The following is a 27,368-nucleotide window of genomic DNA, read 5'->3' on the forward strand; positions in this document are numbered from 1 at the left end:
AAGCTGCTTTAACACAAGTATCCATTTTTTCTTTTCTATTGTTATAGTTCAAAATAATCTTAAATTTGGTCTTAAGGAAAATTGATCTTAACAAAAATCTTTATGTTTGTGACTGTAGTGTATAATTCCCTTTGAATTACTTTAATTTCAAGTGTTCATATTTCAAAAGGTAAAACAACTCAATCCCAAAGTGCTTAAAATTGGTTATGAAATCTCTTTTAAATCATGCAAATGGCTGAAAAATGTTTATAGAGTACTGGTAGTTTCATCCTACATTTATCTTGATAAATCCCCTGAGAAAACTAGCACTTATGGAAATAAAAAATGTAGCAAATGTTTATAAGTTTGGCCTGGATGTTCTATGTTTAAAAAAATATTTTCAAACATCATTAGGGCAGTTTATTTTCCTGCATGTAATATTACATATGTTCTCTCAGTCTTTCTGCATATTTAAATTGCAGAATTTTAAGACTACAACCTCTTTAATACCTTAAAGCAAAAGTTCTCAAACTTTATGATACTGTAAAAATGATAATTGTTTATCATATCAATTATAGGCCTCATTCACGAGTACAACTAATGATTTCATTGGGTTTAGGATTAGATAATTAAGAAGTGTACTACTTACTAAAAATTATTACAATCTTACTAACAACTAAACACTTACCATTTACCTAGATTTACTAAAATAAACTTCACTGCATTTTCTGAAGCTAATTTCATCAGCATTACTGGCAAAGTAATCATCTTTAGTTTTCTTCTTACCACTTAACAAGCCTTTTCCACTTTGAAAGCCTACAAATGTTAATTAACGGATAAAAATACTGACCCTTCCTAATATATGCACTTCCACAGATATTCAAAAGTCTTCAGATTTAGTCCCACACCAGAAGTGAGTGGCTGTCAGTAAACCAGCTAGAAATCACAGTGCTTCTGTAACTAAGAATGATTTTGATAAGACAACCAGACCAGTGGAACAAATTGCAACAGTGCTCCCCTTGTCCTTGCACAAACACAACCAGTTCTTTAAAATCCTGTAGTCCCCACCTATGTTGTTTGCAAGCCCACAATTTGAGAACTTGAGGCTGAAACAGAAATAACAGTTTCATCATAATCTCACATTTTAAACCTACAAAACAAGCTTAGCTGCAATGGACTGCACTACAAGATAGACCAGCCTAAGAAACCAAAGCCATATAGGTCAGGATTGTTTTTTATTGTAACAGTTATAGTAACTGAATATTGCAAGTATGACTGTGCTTCTCCTCCCTCACTTTATCTTACTGAGAATTAGTAAAGGGCCTGTCTAATTTCTTGACCTGGCGTCAAGACCCATTTATCCAACTGTTGCCTTGCTAGTGGCTCTTCCTCTTGCACTTCACGGCCATTCCTTATGCCCACCACATGGATTTAGACACAGAAATAAATTAGCTTATGGATGAACAAAAGGGAAAAGGCATTGCAATATTATTTGAACAAACATTGATCCCAAATGAAATATAAAAATAGAAGATAATTTAATTTGCCAACTTCTTTCTCCATCACACTCTTATGTCTATAAGTTCCTTATAAACGTATCTTCACAGAATAAGTGCAAATACAGTAAAGCAAATAGAATTCTGTTTGTTTCTTCTTTATATATAAACTCGGAACAAATAGAATATTTCAAAATCTAATGAGTTTTAGTACACCAGACAATTTTTGTATTTAAAAAATAGACCTGAAACAAGTTGGAAAGGAAGAATTTCAGTGTAGAATATTTTTAGCAATATGGTAATAAAGGGCTAGAAAAACACTTTATCTACTTAAGTCTCAAATTCATCTGTCAAGAATTCTAGAAATATAAGCATTCTTATAGCTAAAATAGAACCTTAGCATCCTCTTCAGCTAGATAGCCTGTGTCTTAATGAAGCTTGCCTGGCTCAGATGTTGAAAGAATGATTTTGTTAGTAATAGCATAGAACAGTCCATTTTAAAGAACATTATTCATCACAGGATCAGTATGAATACATCTAATGAACTTTTTTCTGTTTGAAATGTGAAAGCTAGCATGGCCTTTTACAATATTCATAGGATAAAAAGAAAATTCACATAGTTCATATTCATTTATATTTCTTAAATATATAGATGCATGTTCACACACACACACATGTGTATGTATGTATATATATCAACATACAAATTTAAATTAAGTCTGCATTGCTATATGCTTTTGGTTATTTTTTGAAACCCCACCTATTCAATCTATAAGTTAAGACTTAAAGAATCTTCCTCCTACCTCTCTTTCTCTTTCACCAGGGTCCCTGGATTTCTCCTCTTAAAAATGCACCTACATTGTGAATGCAACCCAAGGAAATTCTTACCTTCTTCCAGGGTTCCAGTCTGCTCTGACGCAGGTGATGGGGGTGGAGAAGGAGGCAGGTTAGCTGTTTCTTCAACTGCTAATGATTGAACAATAGAAAGAAAACACATCTATTAATTAATCTGAAACCAAAATACACTATTGGAGTCAAACTCCATTGTTTCAGTCTGCATCCAATAAATTGAATCTTATGAGTTCAAGTGAATCTCAGGAGTTTTTAATGTTGTACAACTCAAGTATCCACTCAATTCAAATGAGGGGACATTAAAACTTGTGCATTTATAAACAAGTACAAATGTTGCTATATACTGTAAGAGGCAGAGGATATGGGGGTGCTTGGTTGACATGCCAACTCTTTGAATAAGTAACATTGTAGCTCTCAGATGACAATAAAAAACTGATTTGTAAACCTAAAAAGAAAAAAAAATCAAGCAATACTTGATTATAAAATTTGGAGGGGTTTTACAGCAGGATCCAATCACATGTAAAATTCACATGTGAAATTGAGAAATCAGTACTGTAATTTATTTCTTTCATATGTCATTACAATTTAAACATTTTTTTTCTGGCATCATCTTCATTTCTTACATAATTGCCAGCTAATTTTTTTTATAACCAGAGTAAAAATCATGATGCTCACCTCCTATTAATCATCTATTGGTGGTAGATGACATACTGTATGTGGCACAAGAGCAAAAGAGTGGCTTGAGCAGAAATCAGTGCTAAATATACCCAAGTAATATTTCCTAGGCTTTCTCTTGAAATACTAGGCAACAACCAGGCAAATGTAAGCATCTCTTTGACCAATTTACATCATTACAGAATAAACCATTTTTAAACAGGACTTTAAAATAATGTATTTTAAAGTCTTTTCAGTCTTATTTATGGTTCCTGTAATATAGGAATATTAGCAACATTCATAGATCTGTGATGTATATAGCAATGGGTAAGATAAGTAGATTAAAGCTGAATCCATGGGAAAATGAATCTATTATATATAAAGGTATAGTATTCATACTATGTTCATAAATGATTATTCTTGTTAGCACGAGAGAGAGAGAGAGAGAGAGAGAGAGAGAGAGAGAGAGAGAGAGAGAGAGAGAGAGAGATTAAATATGTGCTTAAGTTTCAGCATAAAATGAATTGAATATGCTTTCTGCTCACAGAAAATATATTTGTTCCTAAAAGCAGACACCCATTTTAATTGATTTCTGTTCTACTTTCTATTTCTCTTAATATTTACAGCAAGCCCCCAACTCTCAGGAACAGTTTTTCTTTTAAACTTGCAGAGGTTTGGACAACTGATTAAAATTTGGCAGTCTATCTGTTTATGCATGTGCATGGATATATGTAATTGAACAACCTTATTTATATACAGAAATATTTCTATCCCCTTTTTTTCCATCTAGGAACTCAAGACATCACATATGGAGACTCCAAACCTTATCCTCACAAGCCTGTGAGACACAGTACATTGGCCCAACGTAACTGCATGAGCAATATGAGCAAACAGGGCCCTGAATCTAGATTTCTCACTTCCAATATAACCTTTTGATCACTAATTCCATTGGGTTTTTTTATCCATTGCCCCTTATTTTGATTGCTGGGAAAGTTGAAAAATTACTTAAAGAATAAACATCCTATTTTGAAGTTTGTATTATTCATATAAAAAGTCAAAAATTGGACTGTAACATAATCCTACCTTTCCTAAAAAGCTGCAAAATAATTCTAAGCGAGTGAGCTCTCAGGTCTTAAAAATGAAATAAATTATACAATTTTTAAAAATGGGAAAGCTGTAATTCAACACTTCGTTTTCTAACACACCACAAACATACATCTAAGATCATTTGCTTTACCTAAAGGTAATTGCGCTGGCTGATCTTTGAACTGGGTTTCTTTTTCCTGTTCACTTTTCAGAACTGCCACAGCTTCAGCAGTTACTACTTGGACTATTCTTGCAGATACTTCTTCTGGGACGGATGGAGGATTAGAACAAGACAAACAAAAGCATGTTAATGATATAGGAAGACAATTATTTTCAATCTAAGTTGCAATTCTGAAAGCACTTTTCCACGCTTACTTTATTATACTCAACTTACTCTATTTTGCTAACTTAGTACTGCTGCTTTCCCCCAAAATAGTCAGTCAGTCAGTCAGTCAGTCTGCCTGCCTGCCTGCCTATGTTATCTATCTATCTATAATATCTATGATACCTATGATATCTATCTATCTATCTATCTATCTATCTATCTATCTATCTATCTATCTATCTATCTATCATATATTATCTAATGTAAGGTCAAATTTCCACATATAGTTATTATTAATTCTAGTCTCCATGACTGCATTGATTTATCAAAAATGTTGAGGAATAGTACTTGTACTTCAGCTGGAGTGAATAATCTAAATCTTTCAGATATTACTCCACTTCCTATTTGTTGATTGTTAGGAACTGCTGTTCATCAACATTTGGAGAACTGCAGATTCCCTACCGAGGCACTATATTGAAATTACTTGAAGACTCTTTATTTAGAATACTTGATCTGTGAAGTAAAGCATTATTGCTACCAAGCAATTAGTACTTTATAGACTTAATTGCTATTTTTTTAAAAAAAGGACTGTCTGTGCGTACTGTTTCTTAGGGGTTCTGGGATTTAGTTAGTGAATGTGGGCAGGTTCAAGGTTAAATAAAAGCATGGCTGCATAGTATTAGAGAGAATGAAGTGACCTGTCAACTATCTCACCAAATAGGTTAGTTACATCATTACCATCACCCACCCATCTTGCCCAATTGTGCTATTTTTCTATTGAAGAGAGATTTCTTTTTTTTTTTAAATTTTTTATTGTAAACAAACATACACATATAGACATAAACGTTAAAACAAACTAGACATAAACTAACTATACAATTTAATTTTTAATTTAATTTAATTTAATTTCGAATTTATATACCGCCCTTCTCCCTGAGGACTCAGGGCGGTGTACAGCCAAGATAAAAAACATAGAATACAAATATTAAAACATTTAAAAATATATATAAAATTTGAAATCAAGTCATATAACTTGAACTTTGAAAGTAGAGTTACTTCGGTAATTATATATCAATATATCTATATATATTATCTTTCATCTTGTATCAATGTTTATATAACGATATTTCCTTTTATTTCCTTATTTTTGTGTCATTGGGTGGTATTCTCTTATTTCGTGTCTTTTTTATCTAACCATTTGTACCATTCTTGCCAAATTAAGTAAAAGTCTGTATCTTCTTTTCCTTGTATTTCTTTAGTCAATTTATCCATTTCTGCACATTCCATAATTTTTTGTATTATTTTTTCTTCTGGTGGCGTGTTTTCCAATTTCCACATTTGTGCGAAGACGATTCTAGCTGCGGTTAAGATGTGTATTATCAAGTATTGTGTCTCTTTTTTATAGTCCTTTGTCAGTATACCTAGTAGGTAGGTTTCCGGTCTGAGGGGTACTTTTGGGCGGTAATTTCTACGGAGAGGTCGATAGAAAAAGGAGGATTCTCTAGGACCTTGGTGTGACAGCAATCACCCTGAAGGTTCAGAGGAAACCCTCCTAATTCCAGCCAGGAAAAAAACCAGCCATTTTGGCCGGCCGGAGCACTGTCAACCGATAAGTGTGGAAGCGAAGATTCAAGAGAAACATTGGTAAAGATTAAGCAGATCGAAATATAAAGGTATAATCATAAGGACCTAAATATATTGGCGAGAATAGGACTCCAAAAAGTGGTGGCAAGATCGTCAAGCAAGCGGCGAGAGACAGTGATCGGAGCAAAGCTCAATACACACAGTGACAACGCAGATTTGACAGGCGAAAGGAACGAGTGACAGACAAAGAGGATTATAAGTAAGCGGTGGATTATAACCTTAAAACAACACAATTTGACTTAACAGAGGAAAAAAAGGATTATTTAAGAGAAAGATTGTAGAAAGTGAACTTAAAGAACTGAGACTTTTTTAAGATCGTTGTGAGCGGAAGGAAACCAACTGAACAGTAGCGAATGGCGGACTGAGGATTTGGAGAAGAAAACCTTCACTTTGTATCCAGCGACAATAATAAATTCAACTACAGACACGAGACTCGTAGTGAGACATTAGATACATTGACGCTGTTGGCAAAGGAGATACAACTTGCTACACAGAAATACTGGAACAATTGATTTACTTACGGATTTAATAGAGGATATTGAAATAGAACTGGGACAGATGGGTGAAAAGAAGGCGAACTGAAGAACGAAGGAAGAAGGAAAGGAGAAGGAAGCAACCCCAATTGGTCTGAGAGTGATATAGTTGAGAACTTTAAATACTAATTTACTAAATTTCATCTATTTTAAAACTTACTTAACTTTGCTTAAAGAACATTAATATCAAATTTGAAATTATTATAATATACATTAAGAAATTGATTTAACATTACTATTTTTTTTCTCTTCTCTTTTATTGTCTTACTGTTTCCTACCATATTGAAACAACTATATAGATTGCAAAATAATATATTGATTAAGTGGAATTATATTGCATATTGACTAGAAAGTTAGATATTAATATAGACATTGCATAGAGATTGTTATAGATATCATTAAGGAATAATAATTGTGATAATTAATATAGGTAGCATGTATTGGTAACGGTGATATAACTCAATAGAATACTTTAGATGATTTATAGAGAACTTTAAATCCCATTGATCTATCATATAAAGGTTATATAGAGATTGTTTAATTTTAAAGTGAATTTAAGTATTGTGATTATTTGGTATTTAAGCATTAATTGCACTATACTGTTTAGGGATAAGAATAGAAGAATGAATTGTTAAAATATTGTTTTTTCCCCCTAACTCCTTCGAATTAATTAACCCGATCCTTATATAACGATATTTCATCCACCCCCAATCAATTAGTATATGAAAATTTGGGGAAAAGTAATATAAAAGACAACGATGGCAACATCTTCACTAACAATAACTAAATCAGGGAAAAAATTAACAACAAACCCAATATCTACACAATCTTCACCTGCACAACAAAAAACCATAGACACGATGTTAACTACAGACAAAGAAAAAGCTGCCAGTGCACACAGCATACAGAATATACAGTCTATACTAGCTATGATTCAGGAGGGGATGAACAAAACCCAAGAAACAATTGCGAATAATCACGAAGAAACAAAAAAGAACCATGAGGAATTGAAATCAGAAGTAGGACAAATAAATGATAATATTAAAAAAATGGATGATAAGATCGAGAGAATACAACAAAACATAGTCAAAAATGAAGAACGAATCCAAAACATGGAAGCCAAAATGATCCTAACGGAGAAAAAGATGGACAATGTCGAACAAAATCAAATAGAGTCAAATAGAGAACTCGAAGAGTCAATTACCCATTTAGAATTAGAAAAAGCATCATTCTTTTTGCGATTTCAAAATATTGCAGAAACAAAAGGAGAAGATCTAAGAGACCTGATGACAGATATATTAGTAGAGGCTACCCAAAAGGAAAAAAGCGATATTAGTAGGGAAATTGACGAAATATATAGAGTTCATACGAACTATGCTCGTAGGAACAAACTACCTAAAGAAATACATGTTAGATTCGCACGTAAAACTGTAAAAGAAGAGATTTACACGTCCATGAGAGAGGGAAAACCCTGCTACCAAGGGAAAGAAATAATAACCCTAAAACAAGTTCCAAGAAGAATAAGAGAATACAGAAAAAACTATAATTTTCTGACAACCCTACTGATTCAACACAAAATAATGTTCCGCTGGCTGGTGCCGGAGGGAATCTTAATATCTTGGGACGACAAAAAATATAAAATCGATACGATAGAGAAGGCACAAGAATTCTTTGACACTCACTTTATAATAGAAGAGGAACAGGAAACTAGACGTGATTCAGATAATGTAAACCAGGAACACCCCACGGGGGAAACAAAAAAAGGAAAGGAAGAGAAGGAGCCTAGGGAAAGAGAGAAGATGGAGAGAGAAGGGGCTAGGGGGAAAACACATATGGTAACAAGAAACACAAGTAAACTTAAACTAATAAAGGAAAACTAAAGGAAATGGGACGAGAGTTGAAATTAATCTCAATTAACATAAACGGCCTTAATCTACCAACCAAAAGAACACACACTTTCAGAAAACTTCAAAAATTAGACATAGATATTATCAACCTACAAGAAGTACATATCAAAAAACAACATCAACAGTTACTAGAAAACAGAAAACTTGGAACACTATTCACCTCACTATCAGATCAAAAAAAAAAAGAGGTATCGCAGTATACATTAAAAGCCATATCCAGGCAAAACAAATTTACACAGATGAAGATGGCAGGATACTAATGATAGATATTAAGATGGAGACCCGAAATATGTTATTGATATCAATATATGCCCCGAACGGGAGCCAAAAAGAATACTTTAAAAAGATGCATGATAAAATTAAAGAATTAGACTACGAACATCTATGTATAATAGGGGATTACAATGCAATCGTGGACATGGACTATGACTACCAAAGTAACAAAAAAAATAACTCTAGGAAAAAGACACTACCTGATTCTTTTAAGGACATGATTCAAGAGTTACAATTGAAAGATGCCTGGAGAGAACTGAATAAAACTAAAAAACAGTACACTTATTACTCAAATCCTCATCAGTCCTGGTCCAGACTAGACATGGCCTGGATGACTGCAGAATTAAGAGAAAATATAAAAGAAATTGAAATCACACCGAATGTATGGGCGGACCACAGTCCTATAACAATAGTCTGGAAAGGCCAGCCAAAAAGGGGACGATGGATGATGGATAGAGAGATTATTAAAGATAAAGAATATATAGAGATGATAAAGAAAGAGATGGAGATATTCTTCCAAATAAACAACAGGGAACTAACATCATTGCAAGTCCTATGGGACACTACAAAAGCATATATAAGAGGATTAACAATCTCATTTAAGGCGAAGAAAAACAGAGAGAAACAGCAAAGAAGAAACAATTTATTGATTGAGCTCAGAAAACAGGAAGCAGAATTACAGAATAGACCCGACAAGAAAGAGATCAAGGGGAGAATAAATCTCATCAAACATGAAATAAATCTAATAACAACAACAGAAATAGCTAGGAAAATCAAAATGGCAAAACAAAACCAATTCGAATTCGCAAATAAAACAGGACGTTGGTTGGCTTATAAACTAAAGAAAGAAAAGGAAAAAAATAATAATACACCAACTACAAGATGAACAAGGGCAATTACAACACATGGACGAAGAAAAAAAGCGAATCGTAAGAAATTTTTATCAGGAACTATATGCACAGGAAGAAATTCAATTGGGAAAAGTGAAAGAATATATAAATAAATCCAACATTCAAGAAATAAAGGAAACTCAAAGAGAACTCTTGAACAAACCAATATCGATGTCAGAATTAATGGAAGCAAAGAAGAAGTTGAATAACAATAAAACACCAGGTCCAGACGGCATCCCAGCGGAATTTTACAAAATCGAATACCAGCCAATAGATGACATTTTATTACAAGTCCTAAATGAAGAGAGATTTCAATCAGATTGAAGTACTTGTACTAACTTTGGTTTTATTTAGGAAGAAGATCCCAGTGTGTTTTGCTTAAGGTGACAAAATGTTTTGGGTAGTTTCACTTTAATACCAATGATCAGGAAAATCTCCCCTCCCTTAGACTCTTGTTTCAGTATCAGAAGGAACTTCCACATTTGTAGACAACTTGGCAAAATTGTTTAAGAGTTGTTATTGCCGTTTTAGATTAGAGTGATAGAATGGAAACACTTCCCTCTATTTTTATACCTGCCTTAAAAATCTCAAACAAAGTGGAAAAAAATTCCTTCCCTATACTACTTAGTAACCGTAGCATCATTGCCAAGAACTGACTTGTTTCCAGAAAACTAAAAGTGTAGGGAATTAATTGACCTTTGAAGTCCAGAGAGAGGAAGCTACAGCTAAGAGTGTTATTTTCTGGGTCCCCTCTGATCTTTTATAAGGATGAGGACCCAAAGCATATTTTCTCCGTTAGAACATATAAACTGAATCCAGACCCAAGCTATACAGAGGTTTATAGCAATCCTCAAAAGGGGCTTCAAAACCTATTGGAAGCTTTTTCAAGATAAAGTATTATTCTATTAAACTGGACCACGCTGCTGAGCAGCAGCGTTCTGTGCCAGTTGAGGCTTCTGAGTCATCTTCCACAGTGTTCCACTTAAAGCAAATTACAGCACTCTAACTGAGAGATGCCAAGGGCATGAGTCACTGTTCTCAGTGCCCATGGCCACCCCGGCACCTGCAGGAGCCAGAAGTCCAGGCAGACCATAAGATTGAATGACAGATTTTCTATCGTAGTACAACCCCATTCATAGCAATAGGTGGAGCAACTGCCTCTTATTGGGATTTAATCTTATTCTGTTTTTCCCCATCCAATCCATCCGCTTCAGACAAACAGTCAAGATTTCTACTACATCTCCTGTTCAGTCCAAGATAGAGCATTGATGATACCGAATCTCAAGCTAACACATTTGAAATCTCCTCACAGCATATAATTTAAAATGTAAGTGATGAAAAAAATGATTTAAAGTTTTTGTTCCTTGATTTAATGACTCTTAAATATATCAATTTCTGCTTCAGAGTGCAAAAAATAGCTTATGCAACTTTTCAAATAAAATTTGGATGGCTGAAGAAACCTAACTCTTTTATAAGCTCCCAAATAACATCAATTCCTTATTCATGAATTTTGCAACAGCTTTAATCATCTGAGATAATTATGTCTAGTTATTCCCCGAGATCCCTTTCACATCAAAATCCTGGTCCAGTCTATGATTAGTGCCACCTCCTTGTGTCTCCACAATGCCATTATATTTGCACAGGCTTGGGAAGATGAGCCATTTAACTACTGACTTGTCCGTTTGAGAGACAAATGGTGCATAGAAAGATTTTTTTGGATCTGAGGGGTAGGTAATTTCCAACTGGTAGGAACTGTTACCTCATCACTCTCACTCCCAACCAGGAAATCTACATCCCTTACTACACCATCTTTTCCAGTCATTGATATGATTTTACCAGTTTGGTCTGTGCATAGCAATTCCTACATATAGGCATTCTAAGATATTATATCTTATAATAGCAATTTAGTTTAGAAAAACAACTGTTAGGAACAGAATCACTGGCCCTATTCGGCAGACAAGATGGTTTTTAATTGTCAAGGACCTCATTCACAATATGTATCACATAATTTCCTTATCCTTTCAAGGGATATCAATTGTGTTAAAAAAAAACCCAACCATTGTTAAAAGATAAACCCTTGATGCTGGATTTAGCTTCAACTCAGTAGAAATAACTATCACCTTCAAGGCTGATTTAACAGTATGACAAGCAATCTTTCTTGTTTAACAAAGCATGCTGTCTCTGCCTGGAAAACCTACATGACTTGACATTTGTCCTCCCAGAGAAAGTGATGATACTTTGAAAACAGGCTTGGTAATGGGTCATACATAATGAAATAAAATGCCCATACGTATGCCTGAAAGTACGTAACCTCTTCCTTTCTTTATCAGTTGGCAATGTATGTTGCTGCAGTTGCAGCCCAGACTGGAAGGCATCCAATGCAATCAAGCTGAGTGATAGATGCTCGATCAAAAACTGACAGCCATCATCTCACACTCTGCTAAGATTCTAGGCATGCCTGGAAATAAATGGTGAATCTTTCTTTTCTTTTAATAAAGTTTATAACATGGATATGACAACTGGAGATGAGGTTAGATCTGGAGCTAATTGATAGATTCAATCTTCTCTACAGTATGTATTTGTTGCTGAACTTTCAGCCCTAGGGACTTCCAAACTCTCTTAAGTTGAGCTTAATATTGGAAAAGATATGAGTGATTTTGGAAGTGAACAAAGAAGTGTCAGGGAGGATTTATTATCTAGCAACATTTTGCCCCTTGGATGATCTAGTAGAATAGCCTTAGCTTTATTCTATACCAAAGAAATTTGCCAGTCCTTGCCACTGGCAGTAAATTTTGCCTTGGACAAACCCACAGCAGACATAATGCTGTGTTAGCCTGAGCAAACTGCAACTCCTCAGAAGTCTGTTTACTGGCAGAAACATCTTTCCAGAGAAATTGGGGGTGTGGTGATGAACAGTCCAACATTTACCTAATTGCTGCAGTGGTCTCAAGTCTTTTAGTGCATTGGTTACTAAAAAGGGAAGAAACAATTTGTAACAACAGCTGAGGTAGTAGAAATAATAAATATAGTCTGAATAGAGTGTACAAGGCCAGTACATCCCCCCCACCCCAATCCAGATCTCAGTATCAGGTATAATAAAAATGGTCATTGGCTTTTCTTCAGATTCTGTTTGTTTCTCATTCTAAATATTATGCCTCTATCTCATGCAGCAGTCATGAGATGGAGAAAAAGTTGCAGGCTGTAGTGATACAGGAGAAGCAGTTTTGCTTCTTAATATATTAATATGTTTTTATTTAATCTTCTTATTTAATATAAGCCATCCAAATAAAACTAAACAAACTGCCATTTTTATTCAAGTAAAATTCAAGTTATAACATTATTGTAAGGGACATTTTTAGTAACATGTGCAGCAGAAACAGTCTTTTTATTGTTAATGGCTACCAAACAAAACCCAGACATTTGGTACTAATGGATCTTATAAATAACAGGATCCAATGATCCAAGGAGTCTGGATAGCTCTGCAGACAAGGCACTGTAATTTAACACCAGCTGTCTGCAATTAAAGTAAGTTCGAATCTTGCCAGGCTCAAGGTTGACTCAGCCTTCCATCCTTTCTAAGGTAGGTAAATTGAGGACCCAGTTTGTGGGGGCAATAAGCTGACTTTGTATAAAAACATACAAAAGTATGAAGGCTATTGCTTAACGCACTGTAAGCCGTCCTGAGTCTCCGGAGAAGGGCGGCATATAAATCAAATTTTTTTAAAAAAATACAATTTGGGAAAGGTAGCTAGCTACTTAGCTCTTGTTACATAAATGGATTTTAGTGATATTAAAAAAGAAAATCCAATAAAATTCAGTGAGAAGGCAGGTGGGTATGAGTTTCTTTATATCTTTAGAACTGTGTTTTTCAAACCTGGCAACTCTAAGATCTGTTGATATCCAGGATTCCCCAGCCAGCATGGGAATTGGCCCACAGACTTTAAAGTTGCCGAGTCTGAAAAAACACTGCTTTAGAATATATTGCACGGGTGTCAAACTCGTGGCGTCACATTGCCAACATGTGACATCGGGATGTTTTCCCCTTCACAGAGCTGGAGTGGGCGTGGCCTGCACGTGACACATCAGGCCCACAGGCCGCCAGTTTGATACCCCTGGATAGCTATAAACTCTGAGCAAAAGGGGAAAGAGACTTTTTGATGCTGTTACACATTTATTCCCTATGCTGTTCTACCACAGTTCACATATACAGCACTGGATGAATTCTTATATAGCCAATAGGGATGTGGTTCACCCTGACTATAAGAGAGTCAAAAATGGGATTATATTAATTCTTTGAGATTTTCCAACTGGAGATCCTGTAAAGCAAGAAATCTACTATATTTAAAAACAATAAATGGTAGAGCATTTATTGAAAGACTAATTGGGGAAAAAAGGCAAATATTGTTGAATTGTTTGCTCTCTGCAAGCAGACATCAGATTTGGTGATTTCTCTGAAGATCTGATGAAGGAACATAGGCTTTCTCATGATGTGTTTTAGGTTATAAATACTAAGCATTTTTATCGTATTTATTTATAAATTAAGAGAAATCACAAAGGAAACTACAATAAATACTGCCATCCTGAAAAATACCATCATCTGTAATTTACAAAAGTATCAATGAATCTTTACTATGTTAAAGAAATAGTAAAGAGCCAGAAACAGCTGGAGAGAAAATGTGGGTCAAACTAGTTGCGTGGAACAACTATGTATAAGATGGAGGGGAATTGCCTCTTTTATTTGGCAAGAAGCATGGGGAGAAACAGCATTATTTTTCTCCACCCAGCGTAATTCTCCTACTAGAGCTGGTTTGGGGAAGAACTGCTTAAGAGCATAAAACGGTAAACATTTGGTTCCTCCAAAGTATGAGTGATGCTTGGGTGACTCAGCCATCCAGCCATCCAGCCATTTCATTATGAGCTGAAACCAGAAAAGGTAGATTCAAAATGACAGTCCCATCACATTTTATATTCTGAAAGTGGTCAAATACTGGAAAGATTCAGCTGGCCCAGAGAGAGAAATACTACTTTTCCCCCCTCTTCTGCCAATTTAGCCATGTTTTAGATGAGGAACAGGAGCAGAGGACAATGAAGCAATTAGCTATACTGCAGCTGTGATATGAGGAATTTTCAAATGCTTCTTGGAGAATTTCACAGCAGGGACCAGTTTCCTTAGCAACAACTCTAATAGCTGTTAAGGTAGAAATTAGACAATAAAAGGAATGAGTAATTCAGTTGTTAGTTAAGTGCATGTGCTAAATATATTTCTAAACTATGAAAATGAAGAACACTCATTACTTGCTTCATGTTAACAACTTGACAAATCTATGGTAGAACTTTGATTTTTTTTTCTACTAATATATATCATATCTAAGCATCTTGACATAGATAACCAACAGAATTGGATTCTATTGTAATACCACCAAAACATTCAGTATTTTGAATACGTTGAATGTTAGGTAGCTTGGAATTAAATTTTTAAAAATCCAGATGTAATTTATTTGTATTGTATTTTTATATCAAACTAGTTGTACCCGGCCACGCGTTGCTGTGGCCCAGTCTTCTGGGTATACAATATTTTTTGACCAAGTGCCAATAATTTCCCTCTGTAGCTCAGGTAACGCCTACTTTGGCTCCGTCCCAGTTTGCCGCGGTGTAAGAGCTGGTTTCCCGGCAAGCCGGTATAACCGCTTTCACCTTCGCAGCTCTCTGCACCATAGGCGGCATCAGGGTCTCTGCCAAAGGTACGGCATACTCAGTTAGTCGGGAGGACGCTTGGCAGCGGTTGACATTTCCCACCATTTTGCTTGTGGGTTTGGCAGCGGCGGCGCTGAGAGGAAAAGACCTGGCTCGCGCCTGCCATTGTAGTACTGCGACATTAAAGTCCAAAAAGATAGTATAGCGTGTGTTGCTTTATGTCCAACAGATGGCGCTGTTTCTTAAAAAAGCATGTTTTTACCTGTTACAGGTGTGACATCTATATAATATAGGTATATAAAAACACACGCGTATTCGAATGCAAAGTTGTGTCAAAATTTCAAAGCAATCGGTGAAGAACTTTCGGAGATTTACGATTTTGAATAAACAAACATTTACATTTTTATTTATATAGATTTAGGGACTGCATATCTCACTTAGAGAATGATGTAATTTAATATTAAATAACATTAATGCAAACAGAAAAGAACCATGAAATTATGAAATTCAAAACACTTTACCTCAACTTGTCTATATCTAAATTCATTCATGTCAGATTTCTTGCTCAATATGTATGTGAACCAAGTGGCAACAAAAGTGAGTACACCCCTAAGTGATAATGTCCAAATGGGGCCCAAGTAGCTGTTTTCCCTCCCTGGTGTCATGTGACTCATTAGTGGTACAAGGTCTCAGGTGTGAAGGGGGAGCAGGTGTGTTAAATTTGGTGTTATCACTCTCACTCTCTCATACTGATCACTGGAAATTCAACATGGCACCTCATGGCAATGAACTCTCTGAGGATCTGAAAAAAATGAATTGTTGCTCTACATAAAGATGGCCTAGGCTATAAGAAGATTGCCAAGACCCTGAAACTGAGCTGCAGCATGGTGGCCAAGACCATAGAGGTGGTTTAACAGGACAGGTTCCACTCAAAACAGGCCTCACCATGGTCGACCAAAGAAGATGAGTGTCCGTGCTCAGTATCATATCCAGAGGTTGGCTTTGGGAAATAGATGTATGAGAGCTGCCAGCATTGTTGCAAAGGTTGAAGGGGTGGAGGGATGGAGGGGGGTCAGCTTGTCAGTGCTCAGATCATATGCCACATGCTGCATCAAATTGGTCTGCAGGGCTGTCATCCCAGAAGGAAGCCTCTTTTAAAGATGATGCACAAGAAAGCCCGCAAATGGTTTGCTGCAGACAAGCAGACTAAGGACATGGATTCCTGGAACCATGTCCTGTGGTCTGATGAGACCAAGATAAACTTATTTGGTTCAGATGGTGTCAAGAGTGTGTGGCGGCAACCAGGTGAGGAGTACAAAGACAAGTGTGTCTTGCCTACAGTTAAGCATGGTAGTGGGAATGTCGTGGTCTGGGTCTGCATGAGTGCTGCCGGCACTGGGGGACTACAGTTCATTGAGGGAACCATGAATGCCAACATGTACTGTGACATACTGAAGCAGAGCATGATCCCTCCCTTCAGATACTGGGCCACAGGAAAGTATTCCAACATGATAACGACCCCAAACACACCTTCAAAATGACCACTGCCTTGCTAAAGAAGCTGAGGGTAAAGGTGATGGACTGGGCAAGCATGTCCCCAGAACTAAACTCTATTGAGCATCTGTGGGGCATCCTGAAACGGAAGATGGAGGTGCACAAGGTCTCTAACATCCACCAGCTCCGTGATATCATCATGGAGGAGTGGAAGAGGACTCCAGTGTCAACCTGTGAAGCTCTGGTGAACTCTCTGGTGCCCAAGAGAGTTAAGGCAGTGCTGGAAAATAATGGTGGCCACACAAAGTATCGACACTTTGGGCCCCATTTGGACATTATCACTTAGGGGTGTACTCACTTTTGTTGCCACCAATGTTGTTTAGACATCAATGGCTGTGTGTTGCGTTATTTTGAGGGGACGGCACATTTACACTGTTATATAAGCTGTATACTCACTACTTTACACTGTAGCCAAGTTTCATTTCTTCAGTGTTTTCACATGAAAAAATATACTTAAATATTTACAAAATGTGAGGGGGTGTACTTACTTCTGTGATATACTGTATATATAGATATAAGTGTGCAATCTTCGGTAGTCCAAGGTAAAAACTGCAAATAGTTACTCTTTTTACTGTACCCCTTTGAAACTAACCTTGTAGAAAGTGATTACCCAGAAAGCAATAAAGTATTTCTTAATCAGAAAACACATCTGAGTTAGGGGTGGGGGACACTGTGTTGCAGTGGTTCTCCTCCTTTCTCTCCGAGCGGTTGCAGTCTGTGTTGGCAGGAGGGCAGAGGTCGACCCCGAGGCGCCTCATATGTGGGGTGCCGACAAGGGTCGGTCCTCTCGCCCCTTCTGTTCAACATTTATGTAAAGCCGCTGGGTGAGATCATCCGTGGTTTCGGGGTGAAGTACCATCTGTACGCTGATGATACTCAGCTGTACATCTCCACCCCGGACCACCCCAACGATGCCCTTGAAGTGATGTCCCGGTGCCTGGAGGCCGTGCGGATCTGGATGGGGAGAAACAGGCTCAGGCTCAACCCATCCAAGACCGAGTGGCTGTGGTTTCCGATGTCCCGATATAGTCAGTTGGTGCCATCACTGACTATTGGGGGTGAATCACTGGCCCCTACGGACTCGCAACTTGGGCGTCCTCCTGGATTCACGGCTGTCTTTAGAAGAGCACTTGAGGGCCATGACCGGGAGGATTTTTCATCAGGTTCGCCTGATTCGCCAGTTGTGTCCCTTTCTGGATCGGGACTCCTTACGCACAGTCACTCATGCCCTCATCACTTCCCGCCTGGACTACTGCAATGCTCTCTACATGGGGCTCCCCTTGAGGTGCACCCGGAGGCTCCAACTGGCGCAGAGTGCGGCCGTGCGGGTGGTTATGGGAGCGACATGGCATTCCCATGTAACACCTCTCCTGTGCGAGCTGCACTGGTTCCCGGTGGTCTTCCGTGTGCGCTTCAAGGTCTTGGTTACCACCTTTAGAGCGCTCCATGGCTTAGGACCTGGTTACTTACGGGACTGCCTGCTGCCACCAGTAGCCTCCCACCGGCCGGTACGCTCTCATAGAGAGGGGCTCCTCCGGGTGCCGTCGGCCAAACAATGTCAACTGGCAGCCCCCCCAGGGGGAGAGCCTTCTCTGTGGGGGCACCTACTATCTGGAATGAGCTCCCCCTGGAGATACAGAGGATCCCGGATCTACGCACCTTCCGCCACGCTCTCAAGACCTTTTTATTCCATCAGGCTGGCCTGGCCTGTTTCCCTTTTTTCCCTTTTTAAAATGTAAATTTTAATTCGTTTTTAATTTATTGGGGTGTTTTAAATCTGTCTTCAGCCAAATTGTTTAATTCAATTTTATTCAGTTTTAAATTTTGTATTTATGTTTTTTATCCTTTCGCTGTTCACTGCCCTGAGTCCTTCGGGAGTAGGGGGGTATACAAATCAAATAAAACTAAAACTAAACTAAACTAAACATCAATGCCTCTCTAGTGAAATCTATTTCAGTGAATGCTGCAATAGATGGATGCACTTGATCTTCTAAGCCAGGGGTGTCAAACTCACAACGCACGGGAGCGTCATATGATGTATCGGGACTTTTTTCCCCTTTGCTAAACCGGGCATGGACATGGCCAGTATGTAACGCATCCAGCCTGCAGACCACGAGTTTGACAGCCCTGTTCTAAGCAATACATGGATAGGGACTCCTGGGGTTGCCAGAGCTGTAGGCTAGACTACAAATATACATTTTAAGATCAGGGACAGCTATCTCCTGAGGCATTCATTGAAACAGATTCACTGGAATACAGGTAGTCCTCAATTACAACCATTTTTTTAGTGACCATTCGAAGTTACAACAACACTCAAAACAGTGACTTGTCACTGTTTTTCACACTTACAACTGTTGCAACATCTCCACGGTCAAATGATCAAAATTCAGACACTTGGCAATTGGCATGTATCTATGAAATACAGGGTCCCAGGGTCATGTGACCACCTTCTGACAAGCAAATTCAATGGGAAAGCCAAATTCAATTAACAACTGTGTTACTAATTCAGCAACTGCAGTGGTTCACTTAACAATTGTGGCAAGAAAGTTTACAAAATGGAGTAAAACTCATTTAACTGTCAATGACTCAGGCTCCTCCTTATCTTTTTATTAGAGAATCTCAAAACCTTGATTTCTTGCCCCCCATGATCTCACCATTGTAGTGTCTGTTAATTTGCACATCCTATTTTTAAAGGTTGATTGTTATGTGAAGATGAACTGACTATAGAATAACAGATAATGGAAGGCTGCATGGCTGTAACTGCAGGGTTTGGATTCCAGTTCAAATATAGGTTATCAATATGTGCCAGGTAATGGAGAACTCTAAGTTTGATACTGTTTCCATCAGCATGGAATGATTCATAAATAAATGTACACTTATTGGCTTTTTGGTACTGTAAATTAGACTATAAATATTCCTTTTCTTGTCTTCACTGTCCTATTTAAGGCATCCCCCACCAGAATAATAATCCAAAGCAAGTGTGGTTCATGTAGAAGACGTTATTCATTTAAGGACATAACTCTCATCTGAAGTTAGTACAAACTCTTCATTATATCTTATTCCTACATCACCTTGTACACCGTGGTTATTTTACACAGAGAAAAGGTTGGTATTATTGAGAAAATGCAGCTGAAGTGAAATAATTTCAAATTAATTTACAGTGTAAGTAACATCCATTTATGAAAAAAAAATTCAATTAACACGCACAATTTCTTCAACGCTACCAAGATTATACTCCAAATACTCTTTACTCATTATTTTAGAGACAGCAGATTCTTTCAGGACAGATATTTATTATGTCATCCTCCTGCCTCATTCAAGGAATTTGGGAGATTGAGATGATGTCCTCTTCCCCTTATAAGCTTCCTCTGAAAAGTCATCAAATGATTCTAAGTGCAGAGTGTGCAAAACGGCAGACGAAACAGTAGATCATATACTCAGCTTCGGCAAGATGATTACAAACTGATTATAAACAACAACATAACACAAAATGATTCATTGGAAGATCTGTTAAAATCATCATTTGTCAGTAATGAAAACTTTCAGTGCACAATTTAAAAATTAATTGAAAATGAGCAGGTTAAAATATTCTGGGATTTCCAAATACAAACTGATAAACTCTTGGCTCATAACAGACAAGATTTAAGTTTGGTTGAAAAGAGGAAAGATTATGGCACAAATTGTTACGAGTAATGGTGGATCAGGCCCAATAAAGAGACTTGAGTCATCAAGTAAAATATCTCTCCTTTATTTGCAGGTTCATCATATCATCACTTGGTTACATTAGGATCTGGAACATGGAGGAGTGTGCCCACCTTTTATACCTGTGGGCGGGGATTCAGGTAAGGAGGGGTCTATGGGAGGAGCTGACCAGGTGGGTGTCTGGGTTAACCCTTGCACTACTGAGCTATAGCTGATCCCTGGCACGGGCAGAGCATTTATACCTGACACAAATTGGCCATGATGGTCCCAGTAGTTATCAGCCCACTAAGTGCAATACCACAAAATCTAAAATCTGGGAATTTAGAAAATCTGGGCTTGACAAAATTTCTATTTGTCAGTTACAAAAGGCTACATTGGATCCATGTGTACATTATGACTTGGAAGTGCTTGGAAGAATTTGATGCATATGATTTAATTTTAAATAGTTTAATGACAGCATGTAGACATTTAACTCTAATCCTAATATTTTACAGAGAAAAAAGCAGCCTATAATTGCCTTGGCACTGTTACTGGCAGAAATGACTCTAGATTGCTCCTGCCAAATTCCAGAGACTTGAAAAATTACTCCAAGATATTTAAAAGCTGGAACTTGTTCTATTTTGTTAATTCCTATTTGGCATTGGTGTTTATGGCAGCTAGATCCTACCAAGAAAACCAACAGTTTTAGTCATAGAGTAACATCTGCAGTAAGATATCCGGGGGGATTTGGACTCTGACTGGGTAGATCGGGGCAGGGTGACGAGGAATAGTCTTGAGAATGTTACCTGGGAGGAGTTTGATGCTGTGACTCCCGATGATGTGGACAGGGTTTTGGGGAGACTTAGTGCGGCCACATGTTTACTGGACCCGTGTCCCTCCTGGTTGGTACTGGCCTCCCGGGAGGTTACACGAGGCTGGCTCCAGGATGTTATCAACGCTTCATTGAGTGAGGGTCACTTCCCTGCGGCCTTGAAAGAGGCGGTGGTGAGGCTTCTCCTCAAGAAGCCGTCCCTGGATCCGGCAATATTGGCCAACTACCGTCCTGTCTCCGACCTTCGCTTCACGGCGAAGGTTGTTGAGAGTGTGGTTGCACGACAGTTTCCGCAATTCCTGGAGGAAACATCCTATCTAGATCCATTCCAGTCGGGTTTCAGGCCTGGGCACAGCACGGAAACGGCATTGGTCGCATTGGTTGATGATCTCTGGAGGGCTCGGGACAGGGGTTGCTCCTCTGTTCTGGTCCTGTTAGATCTCTCAGCGGCTTTTGATACCATCGACCATGGTATCATGCTGCACCGGTTGGAAGAGTTGGGGATGGGGGTCACCGTGTTACGGTGGTTCTCCTCCTTTCTCTCTGACCGGTCGCAGTTCGTGTTGGCAGGGGGGCAGAGGTCGACCACGAGGCCTCTTATATGTGGAGTGCCTCAGGGGTCGGTCCTCTTGCCCCTCCTGTTCAACATTTATGTGAAGCCGCTGGGCGAGATCATCCGTGGCTTTGGGGTGAGATACCACCAGTACGCTGATGACACCCAGTACGCTGTACATCTCCACCCCAGGCCACCCCAAGGATGCCCTTGAAGTGATGTCCCAGTGCCTGGAGGCTGTGCGGATCTGGATGGGGAGGAACAGGCTCAAGCTCAACCCTTCCAAGACTGAGTGGCTATGGTTCCCGGCATCCCGATATAGTCAGTTGACTCCATCACTGACTATTGGGGGCGAGTCTTTGGCCCCCACAGAGAGGGCTCACAATCTGGGAGTCCTCCTGGATATGCAGCTGTCCTTGGAGGAACATCTGACGGCTGTAACCAGGGGGACCTTTTGTCAGGTTCGCCTGATTCGCCAGTTGCGGCCCTTTCTTGATTGGGATTCCCTGTGCACAGTCACTCATGCCCTCGTCACCTCTCGTCTTGACTACTGCAACGCTCTCTACATGGGGCTCCCCTTGAAGAGCACCCAGAGGCTCCAACTGGTCCAGAACGCAGCAGCGCGGGTAGTGACGGGAGCAGCATGGCGCTCCCATGTTACACTGCTCCTGCGTGAGCTGCACTGGCTCCCAGTGGTCTTCCGGGTGCACTTCAAGGTGTTGGTTATCACCTTTAAAGCGCTCCATGGCATAGGACCTAGCTATCTTCGAGATTGCCTGCTGCCACCGACGACCTCCCATCGACCCGTGCGCTCCCACAGAAAGGGCCTCCTCGGGGTGCCATCAGCCAAACAGTACAGGCTGGTGACCCCCAGGGGGAGGGCCTTCTCTGTGGGGGCACCTACCCTCTGGAATCAGTTGCCCCCAGAGATAAGGAGAATCCATGACCCCAGTGCCTTCCGCCGTGCCCTTAAAACCTTCTTTTTCCAGCAAGCCGGGCTGGCTTAATTTTTTAAGTGTTTTTAATTGTTTTGTTTATCGTTTTTAATTAATGGGGCCAAATTTATATATATCTTTTAACTGTATTTTAATATTTGTATTTGATGTTTTTATTTGGCTGTTCACCGCCCTGAGTCCTCAGGGAGAAGGGCGGTATACAAATTCAAAATAAAATAAAAAATAAATAAAAAATAAATAAAAGATATCCAGCTTTATTAGTGACCAAAGACCACTCGAGTTGCTATAATGGACTGTGAGAAGGACCTTGGGAGTCAAGAGGAGAAGCTGCAGCCCAGGCAACAGTGTGACAAGAGACATCTCAGCCCACAGAAGGAATGGGAATGGAGAGAAAGCCTCTCAGAAGGGACCCTCTCTAGTTCTGTAGAAAGTAAAGGCTGGGGAAGGGGAAAGTGCTTTCACACTTGCAAGACTCTGTTACTGTAACATTACAGTAAGGGTTAAAGTTAATACAGGACTCATGATTTTAGTTTCCTGTCTGGATTACCTCAAAGGGCTGACATTTGTTGATGGGAAATGACTGGTACGCTCCTATCTTGACCTCTCTTTACTCATATTAACAACACATTCCAAAATATAATGTAATAAATCCAAACTCTAGGATTATTAAAAGGAATATTTCTGAATCTCAAGTATTCTGATATTACATAGATATAATATCAAAATACACCAGAAGGGATGCTCTAGCATGGCAGAAAACTCAAAGCTATAAGTATTCCTTTGGGAGGGAGGTTGACAAATTTTCTGAGGAGAAAAACAAATTCCATTAGCAAGACTGTGACATGAAAGACAGGCACAATGCCTTCTCTCCCTTCAGGGTCCCATTGCCACATGACATTGCTAATGCCACTAGACCTAAAACATTGCACCAGCTGCATAACTCCTGGATATTAGTTTGGGCTCCAGCATAATTGAATCTTTTTCTTTTATACTGCTAAGAATTGCATTGTGCAATAACTCACCAAAATATAGAAGAGAAAGAAGTAAGAGTCTCACTGCACAAAAAAAAAATAATCAGATTTGACACTCAAATGTGTATATAAATTGGCCCTCTGGATATTTATGGAAGTTGCACAAAATGATTCATTCTCAAAAACTATTAGCTTAGTTTTGTCATCATGATAGCTGGTGGGAAAAAGAACAGAAAACTGAAATCTTTATTTTGGTGGCCTGAAGAATTTTGCACAAGGTTCCCAATTTTAGAGTGGACTACCTGAAAGTCATTATTTTAGAGGCATATCAGATATGGAATGCCAAAACCTGGACAACCACTAAATGGAAGCAAAGTGTTTTCAGAATCTGCAAAATCCAGATCACTGGATGACAGCAAAAAAAAAAAAAAAAAAAAGATGGGAGATAAAACTGACATTTCTTCACAATCAGAATTGAGGAAAGTAAGAACGGTGAGAGAGCTGAAGAAACTACCAAACACAGAATTGGTAAAATTCCTAAAACTATGAGCATTGTCAAAGGAAGCAACAATTTCACTACAGATTCTACAAGATATATAATAATATTAAGAGATATTTAATGAGAAAAATCATCCTTCTCTGAGAGTAGATACTGGAGAGTAGATACTGAAGGCTTCAGAAACTTAACTATTACTTAGGATATATAGTGTACTCAGATATCCTTATAAAAGTGCAAGACGAACAGAGTTATGATTGCCATAGGACTGAGCCCTCAAGGAGAAAGCCAAACTTCATAGAGTGTTTTCTTGTATCTTCCTTCCAGAACATCTGCTGATACTGCATTCACTTGATTTTTTTTTTAAAAAATAAGCAACTCAGCATAGGACTAATCCTGGATATTTCTTTGTTCTTATAAATGTGCTCATTTAAGCACACGTGTGTGTGTGTGTGTGTGTGTGTGTGTGTGTGTGTGTGTATCAGTGGTGGGTTTCAAAAAAATTTACTACCGGTTCTGTGGGCGTGGCTTGGTGGGCGTGGCAGGGGAAGGATACTGTAAAATCTCCATTTCCTCCCCACTCCAGGGGAAGGTTACTGCAAAATCCCCATTTCCTCCAAATCATCTGGGACTCGGGAGGCAGAGAATAGATGGGGGTGGGGCCAGTCAGAATTTTTACTACCGGTTCTCCGAACTATTCAAAATTTCTGCTACCTGTTCTCCAGAACTAATCAGAACCTGCTGAAACCCACCTCTGATATGTATGTATGTATGTATGTATGTATGTATGTATGTATGTATGTATATATATGTAAATCTTTTAAAAAGATTGATATGCAGTATCTGAACAGCACAATTGTTGAGAATAGTCTCAGAGATGATGATGATGATGATGTTGATGATGATGATAAGAATAATGACAACTACTATCTCTGTGTTGCCTTACAGATAATCATTCATGCACATATGTGCGCGCACACACACAGATGAGAGGGAGGGAGGAAGGGGGAGGGAGAGAGATCTAAGAATTGCAACTTTTTGTAATTGAGTTGAGATTTTATCTTTTCCTATTATGTCCCAGTGATTTTCCAGATCTTTGGGTACTGCACCAAATGTGCCAACTATTATTGATACCACTATAACAATCTTTTTCTGCATTCACTTGATCTATTTTTGTTAAAATGCTGGCCACAGAATGGCCTCTTTTGCCATTTTTGCCTTCACAGCACCAGCTGCTTATTCTGAGTACATCTTTGGTTGCACTGTTTTCAATACACCTTCCTTTATTAAGTCATATAGCTTATCTTCCTAGCTACCCTTAGTATACTCAGCTCTGATCCTTTTTTCTTTTTCCATTGTTTGCTGCACTTGCAGCGTTCCTTTCATAGCAGGAATGATCTATCAATTTTGCTACATGGGTGTAGTGCACAATTCATTGTCACTATTTTCTAAGACTTTGATCTGGTATTTTTAGCTCAGCTTGTGTCCAGAAAATAGTTTTTGAATACAGTGGCTTTGACTTTAATACGTCTAATTCACTAGAAATTTGTAACCATCCTCTCATGCAAGATTTCATAATTTATTTCCAACTAGCCTTTCAATTCCATCAATTTTCACTTATTTACTATTAATGATGGATTTTTACCTAATTGAAAATCCACACTTTTGATGATGATATTTCCTGAGCACTGTATTAAGAATGAAACTATGTTGATTCTGCACACAATATAAGAGACACAATACAAATATAAAAAGGAGGAAATTCTCCCCCCTCTCCCTATCTCTCAATCAACCAATCAATCAATCTCACATGGTTGATGCAGTGTGAATGTCATGATGGAAAATTTATATATAAGCAGCTTGAGCTCTAAGAGGAAAAGCAGGATAGAAATAGAATTTTCTTGGTTTTCTACAGTTTCTATGATATATAACACAGTCTTTTTCTCAACTCTTCACAACTACAGAAAACAAGACAACTTTCTGATAAAACAGAAGATGCACTGGAAATACAAAAATGATTTATTTCTACTGATTTACAGTCAGCCTAGATTTTTTTCATAAATGCAGATTCTGCATGAATCAAGCTCAATTTGTTCATAGTTTTTAGTGATCTATGTGTGTGAATGAGACATATAGATTTGTGTACAGCCCCTATTTCATTAACCAAGGCAGTTCTTGGCTGAAATGAAGCCAATTAATGGGTGCTGCCATTCTCCTATGATGACCATAGCAATAGCCTTATATACTGCTCCATAGTGTTTTACAGACCTCTCTAAACGATGCACAGAATCAGTATATTGCCCCCAACAATCTGGGTCCTCATTTTATTGACTTTGGAAGACTGAGTCATGTCTTCCAAAGTCAATCTTGAGCCGGTCCAGATAGAACTCCTGGCAGTGGGCAGAATCAGCCTGCAATACTACATTCTAACCACTGTGCCACCATGGCTTCTGAGATGCTCAGATGATAACTGACACAGGCAGAAGAAGAACATAGAGACACAAACTATTAATTCACAGGGATGATAGAGATGCATGCTACTGTTTCCATTATTTCTGAAAAGGCCTGCTGGAAGACTTCAAGGAAATCAAGGAGAAATAATCTAATTGGTAATATCACCTGCCTTGGCCATCTCCCATATTTTTCCCCAGAATTCTTAATGTGACTCTCCAATGTGTCTTTCATTTAGATCCTGTTACTGAATGGAATGTTTCCTGATATTTAATCCTTCTGAGAAAACACAGAGTGCTAGCAGCATCAATAACCATCAATGATGCTGTCAAAATGTTGAATTAAATGATTGATTATGCCACCAAGTATAATTACATTTACCTTCTTCTACTGTATCTGATGCAAATCACAAGCCATAGTGTGATCTCATAACACATACTTGCTGTCATTTTCTCCTATGGCAAGGCTTTGCTCAGCCTAGCATCTTCCAGATCTGTTGGGACATTGAATCCCCAGTTGCCTCATCTTTGAATTCTGAAGT

The 27,368-nt window shown here is 38.3% G+C and overlaps 1 protein-coding gene across 1 annotated transcript in view; it reads right to left on the reverse strand.

The window, feature by feature from the left end:
* MAP2 (microtubule associated protein 2) overlaps positions 1-27,368 on the reverse strand; it is a 95,025-nt gene that overhangs the window by 55,437 nt on the left and 12,220 nt on the right. The window contains exons 2-3 of the mRNA XM_070933828.1: positions 4,219-4,332; positions 2,364-2,441 (exon numbers count right to left, since the gene is read on the reverse strand). Coding sequence (XP_070789929.1) covers positions 2,364-2,441; positions 4,219-4,332 — 192 coding nt within the window. The remainder of the gene's footprint in view (positions 1-2,363; positions 2,442-4,218; positions 4,333-27,368) is intronic.

This window comes from Pituophis catenifer, unplaced genomic scaffold (assembly GCF_029215685.1).
Source record: "Pituophis catenifer annectens isolate HBS135680 unplaced genomic scaffold, rPitCat1.0.hap2 SCAF_1, whole genome shotgun sequence".
NCBI classification, from domain to species: Eukaryota; Metazoa; Chordata; class Lepidosauria; order Squamata; family Colubridae; genus Pituophis; species Pituophis catenifer.